The sequence below is a fragment of the Brienomyrus brachyistius genome, chromosome 15 (genome assembly GCF_023856365.1).
Source record: "Brienomyrus brachyistius isolate T26 chromosome 15, BBRACH_0.4, whole genome shotgun sequence".
NCBI classification, from domain to species: domain Eukaryota; kingdom Metazoa; phylum Chordata; class Actinopteri; order Osteoglossiformes; family Mormyridae; genus Brienomyrus; species Brienomyrus brachyistius.
In genome coordinates, this window is record NC_064547.1 from 4,961,343 (window position 1) to 4,980,842 (window position 19,500).

General features: G+C 52.1%; 2 protein-coding genes and 1 long non-coding RNA gene across 13 annotated transcripts in view; 1 reads left to right on the forward strand and 2 right to left on the reverse strand.

Annotated features, from left to right (window-relative positions):
* The window catches only part of LOC125709172 (transducin-like enhancer protein 4), a 33,621-nt gene extending 23,442 nt beyond the window's left edge, over nt 1-10,179 (forward strand). For both annotated transcript variants that reach the window (XM_048977351.1, XM_048977352.1), the window contains 13 exons: nt 368-535; nt 773-914; nt 1,554-1,723; nt 1,931-2,004; nt 2,400-2,649; nt 2,777-3,024; nt 3,149-3,296; nt 3,402-3,552; nt 3,845-3,921; nt 5,247-6,621; nt 6,926-7,390; nt 7,842-7,996; nt 8,149-10,179. In XM_048977351.1, the coding sequence (XP_048833308.1) occupies nt 368-535; nt 773-914; nt 1,554-1,723; nt 1,931-2,004; nt 2,400-2,649; nt 2,777-3,024; nt 3,149-3,296; nt 3,402-3,552; nt 3,845-3,921; nt 5,247-5,354 (1,536 nt within the window). In that variant the 3' untranslated portion in view covers nt 5,355-6,621; nt 6,926-7,390; nt 7,842-7,996; nt 8,149-10,179. The remainder of the gene's footprint in view (nt 1-367; nt 536-772; nt 915-1,553; nt 1,724-1,930; nt 2,005-2,399; nt 2,650-2,776; nt 3,025-3,148; nt 3,297-3,401; nt 3,553-3,844; nt 3,922-5,246; nt 6,622-6,925; nt 7,391-7,841; nt 7,997-8,148) is intronic.
* On the reverse strand, nt 6,592-8,969 carry LOC125709176 (uncharacterized). 3 transcript variants are annotated; one of them, XR_007382636.1, is made up of 6 exons: nt 8,856-8,969; nt 8,248-8,399; nt 7,941-8,095; nt 7,637-7,788; nt 7,025-7,179; nt 6,592-6,720 (listed from the first exon to the last, which is right to left on the reverse strand). It is a non-coding gene; the product is annotated as an uncharacterized LOC125709176 (long non-coding RNA). The 3 variants fall into 3 exon arrangements; XR_007382637.1 differs by lacking the exon at nt 8,248-8,399; XR_007382638.1 differs by lacking the exon at nt 7,941-8,095.
* A 46-nt stretch (nt 10,180-10,225) lies between the features above and the next one.
* The window catches only part of tle2a (TLE family member 2, transcriptional corepressor a), a 38,500-nt gene continuing 29,225 nt past the window's right edge, over nt 10,226-19,500 (reverse strand). For all 8 annotated transcript variants that reach the window (XM_048977348.1, XM_048977345.1, XM_048977344.1 and 5 more), the window contains 14 exons: nt 18,726-18,939; nt 18,410-18,426; nt 18,171-18,266; nt 18,035-18,079; nt 17,774-17,935; nt 16,302-16,428; nt 15,381-15,565; nt 15,157-15,236; nt 13,792-14,041; nt 13,417-13,664; nt 13,145-13,292; nt 12,457-12,607; nt 12,042-12,118; nt 10,226-11,726 (listed from right to left, as the gene is read on the reverse strand). In XM_048977348.1, the coding sequence (XP_048833305.1) occupies nt 11,619-11,726; nt 12,042-12,118; nt 12,457-12,607; nt 13,145-13,292; nt 13,417-13,664; nt 13,792-14,041; nt 15,157-15,236; nt 15,381-15,565; nt 16,302-16,428; nt 17,774-17,935; nt 18,035-18,079; nt 18,171-18,266; nt 18,410-18,426; nt 18,726-18,939 (1,908 nt within the window). In that variant the 3' untranslated portion in view covers nt 10,226-11,618. The remainder of the gene's footprint in view (nt 11,727-12,041; nt 12,119-12,456; nt 12,608-13,144; nt 13,293-13,416; nt 13,665-13,791; nt 14,042-15,156; nt 15,237-15,380; nt 15,566-16,301; nt 16,429-17,773; nt 17,936-18,034; nt 18,080-18,170; nt 18,267-18,409; nt 18,427-18,725; nt 18,940-19,500) is intronic.

The window sequence follows — 19,500 nt, forward strand, 5'->3', positions numbered from 1 at the left end:
TAAAACGAAACAGGTTCCCTTCCTTTGCTGGTTATTCTATCATTATTGAGTGCTTAATTCGAAAGGCTTATTAAACTATGGAAGGACTTAATAGCTGAATTTAGATTTCAATTGAGAGTCCTATTTTTTTTACAGGTACCTTAGAGTACAGAAGACTATTACAATCATTCTTGATTTTTCAATGAAAAATGTAATGAAACTTCATAATTCACTTTCATAATGTCGGACACCCTTCGCTGTGTCCTTATACATTTAAAAGATAGATTGTTCCGCCTCTCTGTCAGGGCTGGAGCTGATGATTAGTAATCCAGTGCAGTGATGTGCAGTGTGTCAGATTCCCTACATGCTTTTCTCTGTCGGGATCAAGGAGCCCATCTCTCCAAGCGAAAGCCAAATGAACTCCCCCCACGGGAATGGGATTGACCGAGCCCCCACCCTCAGGAAAGAGCTGCCCAGGTCGCCCAGCCCCTCCGATGCCCCCTCCTCATCCCCCGTTCCCAGCCCCACACCAAACAAGACCAAGGACCCCCCGCAGGTGTGTGCATTTTTGGCCGTGTTTTGCTGCGGTTCCTTCGCTCACTGTCTGCGTTCAGGAATCGAATCTGCTTCATTCTCTAAGTTAAGCATGACGCTGATTTGTCTCCCTCGGCCGTGTCGGTAGCATGTCACCCCATTAAAGATCCCTGACTCTAAAGATCCAGAACTGCGCTGCCAGCGAATAGCTGTCACCAATTAGCTGCCAGTTCCTCTGTCCTGCCTGTTTCCCACCCAGGCAGAGAAGGCGCAGTCGCCCTGTTCGAAATCGAGCAGCCCCTCCCCTTCCCACCGCGACACCCTCACCCCGGCCCCCCCAGGTCCCAGCACATCCTGCTTGCGCCTGGTCAGCAAGGCGGCCTCGTCTGCCGATCCCCTCGGTGAGGATAACCCTTCGCTGTACCCGCTTAACACTCTCGTTTCACGCAGCCTTCAGCATCTCCCCATCCTGAGCAGAGGCCTGCGGTCCCCTTACGTCGCCAACACTGTTGTCCATGTGGTTGTTCTTGTCATCTTCACATGAAGCTATATTTATTTCATTCCAAAAAACCATACTGAAGGAGATCAACGCATTTTATTTGGAATGTTGAGTCACTGGGCACATTTTCGTCAAAGGCTTTCTTCAGCCTCACACAGAAGCTCATTCACCCTCTTCTTCTGTTATTTTATTGCTTAGCTGATGCTATTTCCAAAGCCTTCCTCCCCATTCATATGGCTACATATTTTACTTCAGCAGTCTAGGTTAAGTGACCTGCTTAAGGGCTTAGAAGCACTGCTTTGGGGTCTCCTGGGACCCCCTCCATCCTTTACCCTTATGTTACTTTTTATGGTCTATCATGTTACTGCTGCTTAGTGCCAGTCTTTCATGTGTTGCCACCCCCTCTTCCTCTCCTAAATCTCAGCCTTTCTTCCTGTGATACAGAAAGAAAGATGAAAGCGGGCCGTAAGGCCGGGTGAAGCCAGAACGTTTCTGTGGCGCCGGTAGCTACTGACTGCGTCTTTCCTTCCTTGTACCACAGCTCTACGCAGCTCCCTGTCTGCTACTCCCAGCTCATACCTCGCCCACTTTGGGGTGGTGTCCCACACGGGGCTCAATGGAGAGCTCACCAGTCCCGGGGGATTTGGGGGAGCACTGACCTTGTCCCCACAGATCAGCGTGGGCTCCAGTCCGTACACACGCAGTCCGATGGTGAGAAGGCTGCTATTTGCCCTCTCCACATTGCCATCTATGGCCCATTGCCCGTGTGTGTGGCTCCCTTAAGTGCTAAAGTTACATACATCTCTCTATACCAGACTTAGAAGCATTATTGTTATGTTGGCCAGCGTCCATTCTGCGATTGAGGAAAGTCGCTTCTTCGGAGTTCAGAGAATCATTTGTTACTCTTTTCCCCCACAGACATACGAGTCACGCTCTCACCTCAGGCCCCCGGGGCTGTCCTCATCACTGCCTGGAGCTGCTCTGGGCAAACCGTGAGTGTCTGTCCTTCTTTGAAAGACACAGGCTCTTTCTCAGGCTTAGAGCACTTTCCCTTTCTTTTATTAAATTTCGCCACAGTCTTGGAATGTCTCCTGACTGTAGAAATTCATCAAAAGTAGCACTCTTCACGCTCCGCGCCGAAGAGCTTTTGTCTGACGTGTGCACACTACAGACAGCCTTTGCGTAAATGGTAATTGCATGCAATAGCCTGAATGCCCTCACACGTTTGCACTCTGATGTTGAAACAGCACAAATACTTGGGTTAGTGCCGTTGTGCCCAGGTGCTTATTTGTCAGTGTTAATATATTCGGCACTGGTGTAGTGTTAGTGTTAATTTGCCTGAGACATCACTGCAGGATTTTTGTAGATGTTTCCCGTTCCTCCTCAGCGCCTACTCCTTCCATGTGAGCGCAGATGGGCAGATGCAGCCGGTCCCCTTTCCCCCCGACGCCCTGCTGGGCCCGGGCATCCCGCGCCACGCCCGACAGATCCACACCCTGAACCACGGGGAGGTGGTGTGCGCCGTCACCATCAGCACTTCCACGCGCAACGTCTACACCGGCGGCAAGGGCTGCGTGAAGGTGTGGGACATCAGCCAGCCGGGCAGCAAGAGTGCCATGGCCCAGCTGGATTGCCTGGTGAGGCCGACCTCCTATGGCCGCTGCCACAGCATCCTGGTCTGTGTAGCGCTCCTATGGCGCCCCCCGGTGGAAGGGAGGAGGTTCTGCTCTCACTCATCGCTGCACTGCTCTGTCTCCCATCCAGAACAGAGATAATTACATCCGGTCCTGTAAGCTGCTCCCCGACGGACGCACCCTCATTGTCGGGGGGGAGGCCAGCACGCTGTCCATCTGGGACCTGGCCACGCCCACCCCCCGCATCAAGGCGGAGCTGACGTCGTCGGCCCCCGCCTGCTACGCCCTGGCCATCAGCCCTGATAACAAGGTCTGCTTCTCCTGCTGCAGCGACGGCAACATCGTGGTCTGGGACCTGCACAATCAGACCCTCGTCAGGTAAACGTGAGGGATCCCCACTGGGGGGTGCCCTGGGGGTCCATGCTCTAAAGCCATGTGTGTGAGTCGGTGCCGACCAGAGCCTCATTAAGCCACCGACTGATGAGGATCTGGGCTCCCGCAGGCAGTTCCAGGGCCACACGGACGGGGCCAGCTGCATCGACATCTCTAACGACGGGACCAAGCTGTGGACGGGGGGGCTGGACAACACGGTGCGCTGCTGGGACCTGCGGGAGGGCCGGCAGCTGCAGCAGCACGACTTCACCTCCCAGGTAGAGTGGAGAGGGACCTGGGGAGCCACATAAAGGCCGGCCCACAGCGCCATCTGGAGGCAGATCCAAGATCCTCTATGGTTCTCTCTACCTCTCCCTCTGCAGATCTTCTCCCTTGGATACTGTCCCATGGGCGAGTGGCTGGCCGTGGGCATGGAGAGCAGTAACGTGGAGGTTCTGCACGTCTCCAAGCCCGACAAGTACCAGCTGCACCTGCACGAGAGCTGCGTGCTCTCACTCAAGTTCGCCTACTGCGGTACGGCGACCTCACTCTTGCGGTTTGCCCGTCTCTCGCCAACCGCTGGTGCTGGGTAGCTTCCTTCTGCGTGCCAGTGTACCCTGACCCCGCTCCTTCTGTGCTGGTACTGTGGCAAAACATGCAGTTCCATCTTTGCTGGCAGAAACACGTAGTGCCCAGACGTGGTGGTTGACTTGAAATTGCTGCTGTATGTGTTGTGCAAAGAAGCACTTGATTGTGTCAGTGGAGTCAGATATTTACGATGCTGTGAGCTACTGTGAGTAAACCTGTGTGTTTCTGGGTGTCTCAGGCAAGTGGTTTGTGAGTACCGGGAAGGACAATCTGCTGAACGCCTGGAGGACTCCCTACGGAGCCAGCATATTCCAGGTGAGATATCGACCCCCCCCTGACACCAGCTGGGTAACGCGGGACTGAGAGGGAGCCTGCAGAGACGATCTGAGGCTTCGATATGGAGGGCGTCCCGTCAAAGAGCTCTGTCATGGTGACCTCGACACGGTTGCCGCGCCGTACGACGAGTGGTAGCGGTGCTCTCTGGCGGAGGAGTCTTGGCGGTAATATCCAAGGCAGCCTGGTGTAACAAATCAATGAAGATTCATGGTGATGCAAATAACTAAAGAAATGATGAAACCTTAATTCATTAACAGGAAGGTGGCTCTTGGAAATTGAGGGACGGGTGTGTATTCCTCAGGTGTTTATGTGGAAGAGGATGGATGTGGGTGGTGTCGTGCGACACGACTGATGCTGTCTGTAGTCCGGGTCTGTAATGATGAAGCTTCGGATGTTTAGTGTGACCCTCAAGGTTCTGGCTAGAAGAGGAGCTACCAGCTTTGTTATCAAAATGCCAACTGCTTCTCAGTGGCCCTTCTGTGGGCTCTCCACCCCCCTCACCCCCTCCCCCTTATTTGCTTTCACTAGTCCCATCTGTAGCCCAAGCACCGCCCACCCCCCTACGCCCATTCTCGGCCTTTTGTCTCTGCATCCGTATCAACACCGCCTCTTCTGGATCACGTAGCGACCGGCTGGTCTTGTTTTGTACACAGTGGTTGTTGCGATGAATGGCGGGGGGGGGGGGTTGGGGGTGTAGCAAGATTTATATGGCAAGACGGGGAGACGGATGGGTGCCGGCTGGTCGCCGCACAAGTCTCCTGCACTGGCCTGTTATCGGCACCAAGGTCCTCGTTTTGTGCCGGACGCTAGGTGAACGTCAGGATAAGCCGGCACTCAGCAGGGATATCCACGCGTCTCTGTGGCTGAGCTGACAGGAAACCGCCACAGTGCCTGGCGTCGGCTGACAGCCCAAATTCGCACCCGGGGGCTTCAGAGGGCAGCTCCAGGCTCCATTAATTAATTTTTAAATGATTTTGAAAGACAGAATTCGCTGCGTAATTTGTGCGAAATAACAGTGATAAACAGTGAGTTTGACCAGGTTTAAAACTAATGGAAATCAGAGCCACGTCATTTTTCATAAAGACAGGCGTTCGGCAGAGAGCGTGCAGCTGTGATGCACTCTGGCCCACAGGGTCTCGGATCACTTTTTTAGGAAAGCAACCCCACTGCCGAGTAAACGGCAAAGGCTGCTTTTGTTTTCAGGTAATTAATGGCGATAATCTAAGGCTTGCTGGGAAGAAGGTACGCGGCAGCCAGTCAGACGTGCTTCATCTGTGCGCTTTTGCTCTCGTCCTGCGCTGCAGTCCAAGGAGTCCTCATCCGTCCTGAGCTGTGACGTCTCCCCGGATGACAAATTCATTGTCACCGGCTCCGGGGACAAGAAGGCAACGGTGTACGAGGTCGTCTACTGACCGGACCCCGGCCTTCATCACCTGGCGGCCGGGCAGGAGCAGAAATGCAGTGGGTAATTAGTCCAGTTTCCTGATTAAGAGCTCAGTGGGAGCGATCACCCCGAGGAGCGGCACAGCACTCAGAGGCCCGAGCGGAGGAACACCAATACCAGACAATCGATTCATTAGTCCGTCAGTCATGCGGTAATGAGGCAGTCTGCTGTCCCTAGAGCAGGCACATTCACTTCTCACCCTTCATCCTATTAAGTATTAATATCCCATCTCCGTCTCCTTAAGACGCGCTTTATTTCTGCCTTTCGGAGTCGCCGTTTAATGGGTGGAAGTCCCAGCAGGTTAAGCAAAATGACACGAGCCGCCAGTGTTCAGTTTAACTGCGGCACTAACACATTTTTTTATAGCTGCTGGAAGCTATAAATGAGTCACGGCCTGCAGACGTGCACGATGTGATTAACGTTCTTGTTTATACTCCCTGTGCCCTGACAAACTCTAAATTACACAAAATGATATAATTTCATATATTTAGGAATCCTGCAGTGTTTTTCAGGGAACTGGTAATGGCGTTAAACTGTTTATGGTGGTCAGCTAGTCTGTCAGGAACCTTGTAACATTGTGGAACAGGCCAGTAGCCAAGGCTGAAACACGCATCACTCGCCATGTTTTGTCCCTGCTGTTTCCGTTGGCCTTCCCGCTAATCTCTCACCGATTCCCGAGCTTTGATCACTGAAGTGTTGAGCATCATACTACTGATCTATGTGGCACAGTCAGTCTGTAATAAAGCGGAATGGGACTATGGCCGGCACATCATTATCTTGAACCCTTAAGCAGGTCTCTGTCATATGGCAAGAAAACCCACAGTCTTGTTTATGCCATGAGAAAAACTATATCCATACCCTCTGCATACGCATTACAGGGGGTGGGGGCGCTTGTTGCTTGCTGGCAGCTTGGGGAGGGTGTTACCAGTGTGATACCACTTTAAGAAGCCTGAACACTTATTAAACGGACTAGCTGTCTAACTGCATTGCACTGCAATTCTTGGAGGTTGGGGGGATGGTGGTATACTGGTCAGCACTGGTGCCTCCCTATCTTGGGACCAGGGTTCAAACCTCCACCATGGCTCCATGTGAAGTGATTGTGCATTTTTACTTGTTACACCCACTAGCTATTAGCGTCCGTCCAGTCAACATTCTTGCGATCGGCAGATCGCAGCTTCGAACCTCACTGAGGACAGTTTCTCTCTTTGCTGTCGCGTCGACCGTTATAAAACAAGGTCTATAAGGGACGGTGGGTCGGGGATGGATGGGTGGCGCTACCCGCAGAGCGTCCGTCCAGTCAACATTCTTGCGATCGGCAGATCGCAGCTTCGAACCTCACTGCGGACAGTTTCTCTCTTTGCTGTCGCGTCGACCGTTATAAAACAAGGTCTATAAGGGACGGTGGGTCGGGGATGGATGGGTGGCACTACCCGCAGAGCGTCCGTCCAGTCAACATTCTTGCGATCGGGAGATCGCAGCTTCGAACCTCACTGCGGACAGTTTCTCTCTTTGCTGTCGCGTCGACCGTTATAAAACAAGGTCTATAAGGGACGGTGGGTCGGGGATGGATGGGTGGCACTACCCGCAGAGCGTCCGTCCAGTCAACATTCTTGCGATCGGCAGATCGCAGCTTCGAACCTCACTGAGGACAGTTTCTCTCGTTTCTCTCGCCCGCCAGGGCTTTATAAAACAAGGTCTATAAGGGACGGTGGGTCGGGGATGGATGGGTGGCACTACCCGCAGAGCGTCCGTCCAGTCAACATTCTTGCGATCGGGAGATCGCAGCTTCGAACCTCACTGCGGACAGTTTCTCTCTGCTGTCGCGACGCCCGCCAGGGCTTTATAAAACAAGGTCTATAAGGGACGGTGGGTCGGGGATGGATGGGTGGCACTACCCGCAGAGCGTCCGTCCAGTCAACATTCTTGCGATCGGCAGATCGCAGCTTCGAACCTCACTGAGGACAGTTTCTCTCTTTGCTGTCGCGTCGACCGTTATAAAACAAGGTCTATAAGGGTCGGGGATGGATGGGTGGCACTACCCGCAGAGCGTCCGTCCAGTCAACATTCTTGCGATCGGCAGATCGCAGCTTCGAACCTCACTGAGGACAGTTTCTCTCGTTTCTCTCGCCCGCCAGGGCTTTATAAAACAAGGTCTATAAGGGACGGTGGGTCGGGGATGGATGGGTGGCACTACCCGCAGAGCGTCCGTCCAGTCAACATTCTTGCGATCGGCAGATCGCAGCTTCGAACCTCACTGCGGACAGTTTCTCTCTTTGCTGTCGCGTCGACCGTTATAAAACAAGGTCTATAAGGGACGGTGGGTCGGGGATGGATGGGTGGCACTACCCGCAGAGCGTCCGTCCAGTCAACATTCTTGCGATCGGGAGATCGCAGCTTCGAACCTCACTGCGGACAGTTTCTCTCTTTGCTGTCGCGTCGACCGTTATAAAACAAGGTCTATAAGGGACGGTGGGTCGGGGATGGATGGGTGGCACTACCCGCAGAGCGTCCGTCCAGTCAACATTCTTGCGATCGGCAGATCGCAGCTTCGAACCTCACTGAGGACAGTTTCTCTCGTTTCTCTCGCCCGCCAGGGCTTTATAAAACAAGGTCTATAAGGGACGGTGGGTCGGGGATGGATGGGTGGCACTACCCGCAGAGCGTCCGTCCAGTCAACATTCTTGCGATCGGGAGATCGCAGCTTCGAACCTCACTGCGGACAGTTTCTCTCTTTGCTGTCGCGTCGACCGTTATAAAACAAGGTCTATAAGGGACGGTGGGTCGGGGATGGATGGGTGGCACTACCCGCAGAGCGTCCGTCCAGTCAACATTCTTGCGATCGGCAGATCGCAGCTTCGAACCTCACTGAGGACAGTTTCTCTCTTTGCTGTCGCGTCGACCGTTATAAAACAAGGTCTATAAGGGACGGTGGGTCGGGGATGGATGGGTGGCACTACCCGCAGAGCGTCCGTCCAGTCAACATTCTTGCGATCGGGAGATCGCAGCTTCGAACCTCACTGCGGACAGTTTCTCTCTTTGCTGTCGCGTCGACCGTTATAAAACAAGGTCTATAAGGGACGGTGGGTCGGGGATGGATGGGTGGCACTACCCGCAGAGCGTCCGTCCAGTCAACATTCTTGCGATCGGCAGATCGCAGCTTCGAACCTCACTGCGGACAGTTTCTCTCTTTGCTGTCGCGTCGACCGTTATAAAACAAGGTCTATAAGGGACGGTGGGTCGGGGATGGATGGGTGGCACTACCCGCAGAGCGTCCGTCCAGTCAACATTCTTGCGATCGGGAGATCGCAGCTTCGAACCTCACTGCGGACAGTTTCTCTCTTTGCTGTCGCGTCGACCGTTATAAAACAAGGTCTATAAGGGACGGTGGGTCGGGGATGGATGGGTGGCACTACCCGCAGAGCGTCCGTCCAGTCAACATTCTTGCGATCGGCAGATCGCAGCTTCGAACCTCACTGAGGACAGTTTCTCTCTTTGCTGTCGCGTCGACCGTTATAAAACAAGGTCTATAAGGGACGGTGGGTCGGGGATGGATGGGTGGCACTACCCGCAGAGCGTCCGTCCAGTCAACATTCTTGCGATCGGCAGATCGCAGCTTCGAACCTCACTGCGGACAGTTTCTCTCTTTGCTGTCGCGTCGACCGTTATAAAACAAGGTCTATAAGGGACGGTGGGTCGGGGATGGATGGGTGGCACTACCCGCAGAGCGTCCGTCCAGTCAACATTCTTGCGATCGGCAGATCGCAGCTTCGAACCTCACTGCGGACAGTTTCTCTCTTTGCTGTCGCGTCGACCGTTATAAAACAAGGTCTATAAGGGACGGTGGGTCGGGGATGGATGGGTGGCACTACCCGCAGAGCGTCCGTCCAGTCAACATTCTTGCGATCGGCAGATCGCAGCTTCGAACCTCACTGAGGACAGTTTCTCTCTTTGCTGTCGCGTCGACCGTTATAAAACAAGGTCTATAAGGGACAGTGGGTCGGGGATGGATGGGTGGCACTACCCGCAGAGCGTCCAGCTCCTTCATCATTCTTGCGATCGGCAGACCTCACTCAGGACAGTTTCTGTCTTTGCTTTATAATATGGTCTGATGGATGCACAAACACTTCCCATGGGTTCAAACCTCCACCATGGCTCCAAGCTTCATCCAGCTTTCCCCATTCATAAAAACACATGCAATTAATTGGAGTTACCAAATTGCTCATAAGTGTGTGCACCGGGTAGCCACCCCATCCTGCTTTGCTCCATCTTGCTCCCATAAGCTGCAGACTCACCACGACCATAAGTAGGATAAGCAGTCACAGAAAGATGAGATGGATTCAGTTAGATCTGCATTCACCGTGCAGCACATCTCAGTTCAGGGCATCTTCTGAGCCACTGAGACAGATGCCCCACACCGAAAGTCACCCCAATATCCTCAAGCTCCTCCGTGTTACACCCTCAAAGCCAAGGACCTTTCAGGTGTACTGTGTTATCCTTCCTGTTGCATTTTCCACGTGTTGTAAAAGAAAGTAAAAGCTTACATTGACCTTTTTACATGCTTACATTCCCCCCTGCTTGAATGTATAACTTGAATATACAGTATAAGTATTAATTTTCCATGTGATTAATCATTTAGCTTAAGTGTTAACTGTAAATTTGTCAAATTAAACAGGTTTAAGTAACATTTGCTATGTAATTTGTTATCCCAATCCTAGTTTCATTAGTATTGGTTGTGTGTAAAGCTTTGAATCTACTTCTACAAAAATGAAATGTAAATAAAAATTCTCATTTAATATCCATCGTCCACTATGAATGGATCGACAATTTCCACAATACCAGCACACATACAAAATTAGCTTTAATCGTTCCATTACACCACCTACAACTACAATTTCCCAACTTTGCAAGACCTAACATTTCCAGCACTTATGCTGCCCCCCCCCAAAAAAAATAAACTAAATTTCACAAGCCCTGCATTCTGGATTCTTTGTATACAGAACAAGGTTGTTGCACAGGAGGTGGGAGAGCGTCAGTCTCATGCACACCCCCACCCTCCAAAAATCAATCCACAGGCTGACACAAACTTCTGGGAGCAAAAAGGCCCAACCTGAGGCATGCTGCCACCTGGAAACCCTAGGGGGGCAGCAGCTGGGGTGGGGGGGTCAAAGCATTCAGCTCACCATGACAGACTCAGCAAGGTTCACAGGTGGCGTGAATCGCACAGCAGTTCCAAAGGCTTCTCACACACAGGTACTGTTTTTCAAAAAAAAAAAAAATACAAAAATGCTGAAAACTGACTGAAGTTAGACTGAGAGCTGCTTTGAGGTACATGGGTGACTTAGGCAGGGGCTCTTGTCTGCTGCCGGATGCTGTACCCCTTAGGGACACATGGGGCTGTCAAAGACGAGCAGAGCCTTTGGAACTTTGTACTGACAGACAAGATGCATCATCAGCTGTCAGGACGCCCTATGTGACAAAAGATCCGAAATCCAGCAGGGGGCTCCACCCCACTGTGTCTGCTCACTCCGTCTGCCGCCAGTTCAGGGTACCATGCTGCACTGCTGTTTAATTCAAAAAGGCTTGGGGAGGGGGGGGGGGGGGGGGGTATCAGGCAAGTTACCAAGGGCTGGTAAAATGTCAACAGTCAGTAGAAAACTTTAGATGATTTCTCATTTATGGGGGTTTTTTCTGAAGCCACGAACATCTCTCAGCATCTTTCGCACTGCATTCGGTCATCATTTGTGCCGTTAAGTCGACCACTAGCGCAAACCTGAATCCCGCTACCGGCTGTCTAACGTTAATGCCATTAAGATGAGGTCAGCACAGAGACATTGACTGAAAGCAGCCGAGTCGAAGCAACTCAATGGTGACTTTTAGAAGCGTCCACACCCCTGGGGGTCCCGAGTCACACAAGCCGAAGTCACTTTGCTCGTGAAGAACATGTAGAGATTTAAAAAAAAATAATAAATTTTAAAGTTTCAAAAAAGAAGGAAAAAAAGCAAAACATTCTTTGGAAGAATCACATTTCTGTTGCTAGACTGATAGCTGTTTCTGAGCCACACACAGCTCTGGCTCCTGAAGATCCGATCTTCCCCTCAAATCCATTTCATAGGCAAGAAGAAGAAAATAAAAAAAATACAGGTGTCCTTCTGGTTCAAAGCACCCCCCCACTCCAGTCACTGATTGGCTGCTTGGTCCTCGCCACCGCCCACAAATCCAATCAGCACTGTCCTCAGTAGATGACTTCATACACGGTGGCCTTCTTGTCACCTGAGCCCGTGACAATAAACTGGTCGTCAGGAGAGATGTCGCAGCTGAGCACCGAGGATGACTCCTTTGACTGAGGAAGGAGAATGGAGCACGAGGATCAGACACTTCTGCTCACGTTTATTAAAATCACTGCCCCTGTCTGAGGTAAACTGAGTGAAACGTCTAATAATATATTAAGGAAATGAATTCACCTTATATTGCAGGTGAAATGTTTCATTTAAAGCATTTTAAGTTCACTCACACACACACACACACACACACACATTTAATTACACAGAGACATGCACAAATTTTCAAGACACCAAAAATCTCTCTCGCGCACCAAAGAAGTCATTGTCAGAATTAACAGCAAAACCATGGATGTGGATTCAGAGCAGGGGAATACCTGGAAAATACTAGATCCATACGGTGTCCTCCAGGCATTCAGGAGGTTATCTTTGCCCGTGCTGACAAACCATTTACCTGCAAGCCGAAAGAGAGGGGGAAGGAGAGAGACAGAGTGAGAGAGAGAGGGGAGGAGAGCGAGAGCATGCAAGTCAGATGGGCAGATGAATTCTGATGACAGGGGTGGGTGTGGATGACAGGCAGAGGGGAGCAGGCGGGGGCCGGGGACCCTGACGGCTCGGGCAAGGTGCCACGCTGACACGCGTACAACAGCGTTTTGGCTGCAGTCATCCCCTCACTGCTCCAGATGGAGAGGTTTGCATAATTACCAGCAGGTATGTTTTTAAGGGTTTTTTTTTTTGTAAAGACAGATTCTCAGATGCAGGAGGGCGAGGGAGGAGAGCAGGGCTGCTCACCGCAGTAGGCGAACTTGAGTGAGAGCACGCAGCTCTCGTGCAGGTGCAGCTGGTACTTGTCGGGCTTGGAGACGTGCAGAACCTCCACGTTACTGCTCTCCATGCCCACGGCCAGCCACTCGCCGGTGGGACAGTATCCAAGGGAGAAGATCTGCACCGAAACAAATGGGGGGTGGGGAGGGGTGTGTCAATTATCTGGCTTAGTGGATGAAGTGCTAAAAACAGACACGACCTGTTTCATCGGCAAACGCCAAGATAAGACATCGACTGTCATCATACGCTACTCAATACATTCACACGTCTCTCCATTCACAACTTTCTTCATAACCCCCCCAAACACCCTATTACACAGCTTCCTTCAATCAAAAGCACATTATTTCCATTTTTCTTTCATTTTCCGATACATTACATGCAAACGCACTCAGAAACAGCAGCACAAAGACCACCATTACATAATTATCCTTCTGTACAGACAATGGCACATTACTAAAACTGACCAGGTCCCCATGCTCCAATTCAAATGTTAAAGCCGCCCGCTACTGATTCACACAGTAATAGCTGATTATGCCCCACAATTACCGCCATTAGTCCCAGCCTGGCCACCATTTTCCCCCACCTCCTGCATCTGCCCCCAGATGGCGCTGTGGGCCGGCCTTTATGTGGCTCCCCAGGTCCCTCTCCACTCTACCTGGGAGGTGAAGTCGTGCTGCTGCAGCTGCCGGCCCTCCCGCAGGTCCCAGCAGCGCACCGTGTTGTCCAGCCCCCCCGTCCACAGCTTGGTCCCGTCGTTAGAGATGTCGATGCAGCTGGCCCCATCCGTGTGGCCCTGGAACTGCCTGCGGGAGCCCAGATCCTCATCAGTCGGTGGCTTAATGAGGCTCTGGTCGGCACCGACTCACACACATGGCTTTAGAGCATGGACCCCCAGGGCACCCCCCAGTGGGGATCCCTCACGTTTACCTGACGAGGGTCTGATTGTGCAGGTCCCAGACCACGATGTTGCCGTCGCTGCAGCAGGAGAAGCAGACCTTGTTATCAGGGCTGATGGCCAGGGCGTAGCAGGCGGGGGCCGACGACGTCAGCTCCGCCTTGATGCGGGGGGTGGGCGTGGCCAGGTCCCAGATGGACAGCGTGCTGGCCTCCCCCCCGACAATGAGGGTGCGTCCGTCGGGGAGCAGCTTACAGGACCGGATGTAATTATCTCTGTTCTGGATGGGAGACAGAGCAGTGCGGCGATGAGGGAGAGCAGAACCTCCTCCCTTCCACCGGGGGGCGCCATAGGAGCGCTACACAGACCAGGATGCTGTGGCAGCGGCCATAGGAGGTCGGCCTCACCAGGCAATCCAGCTGGGCCATGGCACTCTTGCTGCCCGGCTGGCTGATGTCCCACACCTTCACGCAGCCCTTGCCGCCGGTGTAGACGTTGCGCGTGGAGGTGCTGATGGTGACGGCGCACACCACCTCCCCGTGGTTCAGGGTGTGGATCTGTCGGGCGTGGCGCGGGATGCCCGGGCCCAGCAGGGCGTCGGGGGGAAAGGGGACCGGCTGCATCTGCCCATCTGCGCTCACATGGAAGGAGTAGGCGCTGGGGGGGGGCAGAAAGGGGGTACCCAACAATCACGTGAAAGAAAGCGACACATTATTACCAGAAATATATATGGCCAACACAGAACCAGTTATGGAAATTAATGCAAGAGATGCACCGAGGAAGAGCACACTGCAGCGCATTTACATGCAGCCAGTTACGGACAGAAGCTTCCGCAAGATATGGGGGGGGGGGGGGGGGGAATCCGGCTGCCGCTCTTACATAAAATCCAGTGGCTCGCGACTTAACCCTAAAGTGCGATGGGCACACCTGCCCCAAATCCCATTACCCCTTTTCCACCGCGCCAAGTGCCGTACTTTTGGTACTTGGAGTTGGTTTTCCACTGGTGCAAGAACTGGTACCGGCGTCGAATGACATCACAACTATTTTTGCACTAAATTTGAAAAATCGCCGCAGTGTATTATAGGGTTGGACGACGTGGGATATTTATACCAACATCGCATGCAATTCTTACATTGCTAGTCAGCTACATTAAAATCAGGCTTCTTCTTACTTTCAATTCTGTACAGACATTATAGTGCGGGGGGGGGAATAAAGTTTCCCTAAAACATTTTTACTCTGTCTTAGAAAAAAAATAAAAAAAACATAGCAGGCTTTTGAAAAATATTCGTTTCGCTACTTTAATTATTCCTGTTATAGTTTAAGGTTTACCTCAGCCGCATTTACACGAGTGCTGCCTGCGCTCTCTGGGACGATCATAATCATTTGCTTGCTGATTAAATCACTTGAAGACAGGTTTGTGAGAAATTTATGAACTACTTTTATGTTTTTTAAATACCCCAATATTTATTGTTGTATTTACATGACAAAATATTTGTTTCAGTTCCAAAACACCAAAGTACCAAAGAAATCACACATCTGGTTTCGCACTACTGGTACGGGAACTTTTGGTGCTGGTTCTCAACAAGTCAATGGAAAAGAGGTGGAAAAGCCTCTTACCCTTAATTACAAAATGTTTCTAAAAACTAATGAACAAAGAGGGTTTCCACGAAACTTCTGCCTTTTGGAGACAGCATCAAACTCGGGAGGCCGTGGGATTCACAGAGGACATGGGATAAGGAGGGTTACGGACGGGGGAGGGGGAGGTGACTCACGGCTTTCCAGCGGCAGAGGCCTGCAAGCCCGCAGGCAGCCCTGGCAGCCTCATGTGGGGGTGAGGAGAGTCGTACCCAACCTGCAAGACGGGAGATTTAACACCAGTCACCAGCAGAGAGCAACAAAGGATCAAATACCTCAGTACTTCCATTGAATTTCACGCCCACACGCCCAAAGCCAAATTCTTAGCCGGGCAGCCCTCCTCCCAGACACGGTCTCTCACCACAGGGGACCTCCCATAGCCAGCCGATGCCGCCCCATTGAGCTGCGGGGAGACCAGGTGCAGGCCGGCTCCGTACGCCGCGGCGGCCGCTGCGCTCATCTCCCCATTCACGCCAGGAGGGGGCAGCCCAAACGCCCCGGAGGGATAGGCGCTGTGCACTGCCAGAGGGTTTCTCAGGCCCAGAGCTGAGAGGACAAAAAAGACCAGAGAGACGTCACCTCCTCCTGCTCCTCCTCATCATCATCATCATCATCATCGTCATCGTCATCACCAAACATCAGAGCAAAGCTACGACAATAAGGAGGATGACAGCCAATGGGAGGAAGGCAACTCAGCAAATTAATAATGAAAGGGGAACTTATCTGGCAACCAAGGAAATACCAAGTCGCTCAGAGGCAACAAAAAAAAAAAAAACGAAAGCACTTCAAAGGAAATATGGTATCGACCGCACAGGGGGCCAAATCGGGCTATTCTCAGCAATCGTGCTAAAAACAAAAACAGGAAAATCCGCTCAGTAAATAAGAAGAGTTTAACTTCACACAAAATGGGGATAATGGGCCGGTCTCCGTGTGAAAGTCGCTAGCCTTCCGAGTGCGGACGGCATTTCTCTCGTTTCCGTCACCCTCACGGAAAGCAGCGGCGAGCGGCTGTAACACGGAGGGACCGAAGCTGCGAAATAATGGCTGTTAGCGGCAGCTCCATCCGTCTAGCTAACGGCGCCGCACTCGGCGCTGCTAACGGGACCGAGAACACCATGCCTGTCCCTTTTCGGACTCGCACCGCCCTCCGCTGGCCAATCCAGCACACCGCGGGACTGCGAACACGGAGAAACAGCATCGCCCCCCCGGTAAACGTGCCCCAGCCTGCTTGTCTATGAGTGCGGCATGCGGGTAGATACTGCCAGCGCTCCAGACGACTCACCAAGGGGGTCGACCGCCGACTTCCCCGGAACCGGGCGGAACTGCGGGGGGGCACTGGGGCCAGGGGTGGACGATTCTGATGGCATGGGGGTCCCCGGCTTCATCACAGGGGTGCTAGATTTCTCCCTCTGAGAAACAAGACAAAACAGGATCCTTACGCTATTTGCCATGTACCTAGATCACTCTGTTTGTTAGCTTGGTCATACTGAAACAGCGCATCGAATAACGGTCAATGCTGCTGATTTATTTCTATGCCACAGTCTAGTGTTTTATAGGATGAAAGGTTAAAAAATAAACAAAAAAACAGATGTGTATACGGGATAGGGGGTCCCCTTCTGTAAATACCACAACAGCGGAATGTTAATTTAGGAAGTTCAAAGCCATTGATGGAGAAAGAGAGAAGAGTCTGATGGCCTAAAGAATAGGAAAAAAATAATTCCAGTGTGTATTAACTTTACTCCTCTACTAATTTTCAAAGAAACCCATACAGGGATTGTATATCACATAAAAATCCATGTCAAAAAGCAAATCATTATGTAAAGGGCCAGTGCTCTGCTAAAATACGACTGAAATCCCCTTTATTAGGTGCTGCGTTAGTCCTCTCTTTCCAGAAGCACTTTAAGGGCCGTTCTGCATTCAGAGAAGCCTTTTTGAACAGCACTGTTGTACCAAGGTGTTATTTTTTGCATTTGTGGTCTTTCCGTTGCTTTGACAAGTCTGGCCTTTCTCCTCTGAGCTCAGCTTTAACTAGATGTTCCTAGCCAAAAAAGTGTCCCAGACCGGATGTTTTTTGTCCATCACACTCTCCTCAGTGCAGTCTGTCAGGAAAAAAATATATATTCCAGGAGGACAGCAGTTTCTGAGATACTGGAGCCACCAATCACAGCACATTTAAAGCCGCTTAGATCAGCCGTCTTAGCCAATCAGGAAGTGAACTCTGTGACCCTACACTGTCTTTATGCTACACTGCTGCATGTATTCAGTTGCAGTCACACGATTCGTTGTTTGTAGGAGTAAGCTGTTCGCATTACTAAGGGGTATCCCATGGGCGCCATAAGTGGGGGGGTGGGGTCAGAGTTAGGACAATTCCAAAGGACCCTGAATGACAGGGGCCCTGAACATAATTAGGCTGGTCTGGGTTGGGGGCCCAAAATCTGTGCCTAATAAACAGCAACTGAGTGTATCGCAAACTATTGAAGAGCTAGTTAATACAAAAAGGAGCCACTTTCCTGAAAAACATCCCACATAACCAGAGGTGGAAAGTTCAGGTCCAGAAAGTGCAAAGGTTTTGTTTCCACCAATCAGCTGAGTATAAAGAGTCACAGTCAGATAGTACCAAGCTGGTTGGTAGACACAAAACCTTGGTCTGGATTTATACTTTCTGGACCTGAACTTTCCACTTTTGCATATAATGATATTAATGGAGCATGTGTGCTACTATATATGTGGCATCCAGAGAGCGTGGCACCATACTGGGGGGGGATCTTTGCCACGGGAGGGTGAGGCCGCACTGCTGGAGGAGGCCAGAGACGTGGGGCTGGCCTGGGGAGGGATTTCCTTGCGGGAGGCAGGCAGCTTGTCCAAGCCGTTCTCACGGGAGGAGTAGGACTGCACGCTGCGAGGGGACGAAGGGTCCTGAGGGGACAGAGGCCACATGCCGTCAGATTGCCGGTTACCACGGCGACCTTTAAACGAAGTAACCAGAACCCGGCAAACGGAGTGATCCAAACGAACCTCATCCACGACCAAATTATCATCGCTCTTCTCAGCATCGCTGCCCTGGAAGACACAGAGGGAGCGGAAGAAGCGATGAGATTCACGATGCACATGGCGGGGTATCTCAGCGCCCCCTACTGGCTGCCACACTCACGTAGTCCGCCATTAACTCCTTCTCGTCCGCCTTCCTCTTCTTCCCATTGCTGAGGTACTCGGATGGGCGGCCTTTATCCCCATTGGACAGCAAGCTCTGGGGAGAGAGAAGAAGCAGATATAATGTAAAAGTAACAGTAAAAACCCATCAAATGTGTGTGTTAAATTAGCAGCTGTCAATCTGACAGCACTTTGAGGGGAAAAACAAAGCATCATGGAAATAAAAGCATTAGCACTTACGGGTCCTGCCTCACGATCTGTGCACACGGTTGGCATGGCAGCACAGTGGCCGTGGAAACCGAGAACAGAGGACAGACAGAGGTGGCAGAACGTCCTGTCAGTCAGGGACTGTAGGTAGGTACTCGTTCACCCAGCACACACCATCTGTGTCACCCCACAGGCTACGAGCGCTAACAGGAATGGGGGGGCCGTACGGTGGCAGCACTGACAGGACAGCCGCCCGGCCCAGAGATGACTGTGATAAACGTCCAATCAGATCGCCACGTGGGCTGTCAGCCGTTTTAAAGAATGGAATGCGTGGTGATGTGTGTGTTACCTCTGAGGTGTTCGGCCGCCGCCGCCGCTGCCGCCGCCTCCAGGTGGGCCCTCTCGTCCTTGGCGGCCAGCTGGACCCCCAGAGCGCCAGAGAGAGCCAGCAGCCCAGAGGTCCCACCCAGGGCCAGGCCAGGGTGCTGCAGTCCTGAGGCGTGGGGAGGCATGGGCAGGCCCTGTGCAGCGTGCTGGGACAGGTGCTGGGCCTGGAGCTGTTGCTGGAGGGGGCGGGAGGAGAGAGAGACCGGATTCAGACAGGGGGGCCCACCTGGAAGCAGCTAAGGGCTGGGGGATCGGGCGAGAGGGCGTCACTGCTCAGCTCGGCTTCTCCGACAAACCGAGACGCCTTTAAATCCTCAGACTGCCAAGACAAACACGTCAATCTGAAAGCACTGAGACAAACAGAAGCCATTAAGGGCATCAGATACACAGAAGCTGCAGGTCTGTGAGACCGAAGGCAAGGTGACACGGTGAAGGCAGAACCGTGCAGTTCAGAGAAAGCAAACCCCTCAGCTGTGTTATTGGGGCCCATCGCCACAGGCTCACACCCCCCTGTGTTGGTACTGCGGGTAGTTCAGGTCCAGAGAATGAAAGTCCAGACTGGGATTTTCTTTCAGCCAACCAGCTGAGTGCTTTGTGACTGTGACTCTTTATACTCAACTGGTTGGTAGAAACAAAATCCCGGCCTGGACTTTTACTCTTTGGACCTGAACTGTCCACCTCTGGTAACCGCTGGATTAAACGAATAAACCAGTGACTGATACAGTACCAACCAAAAC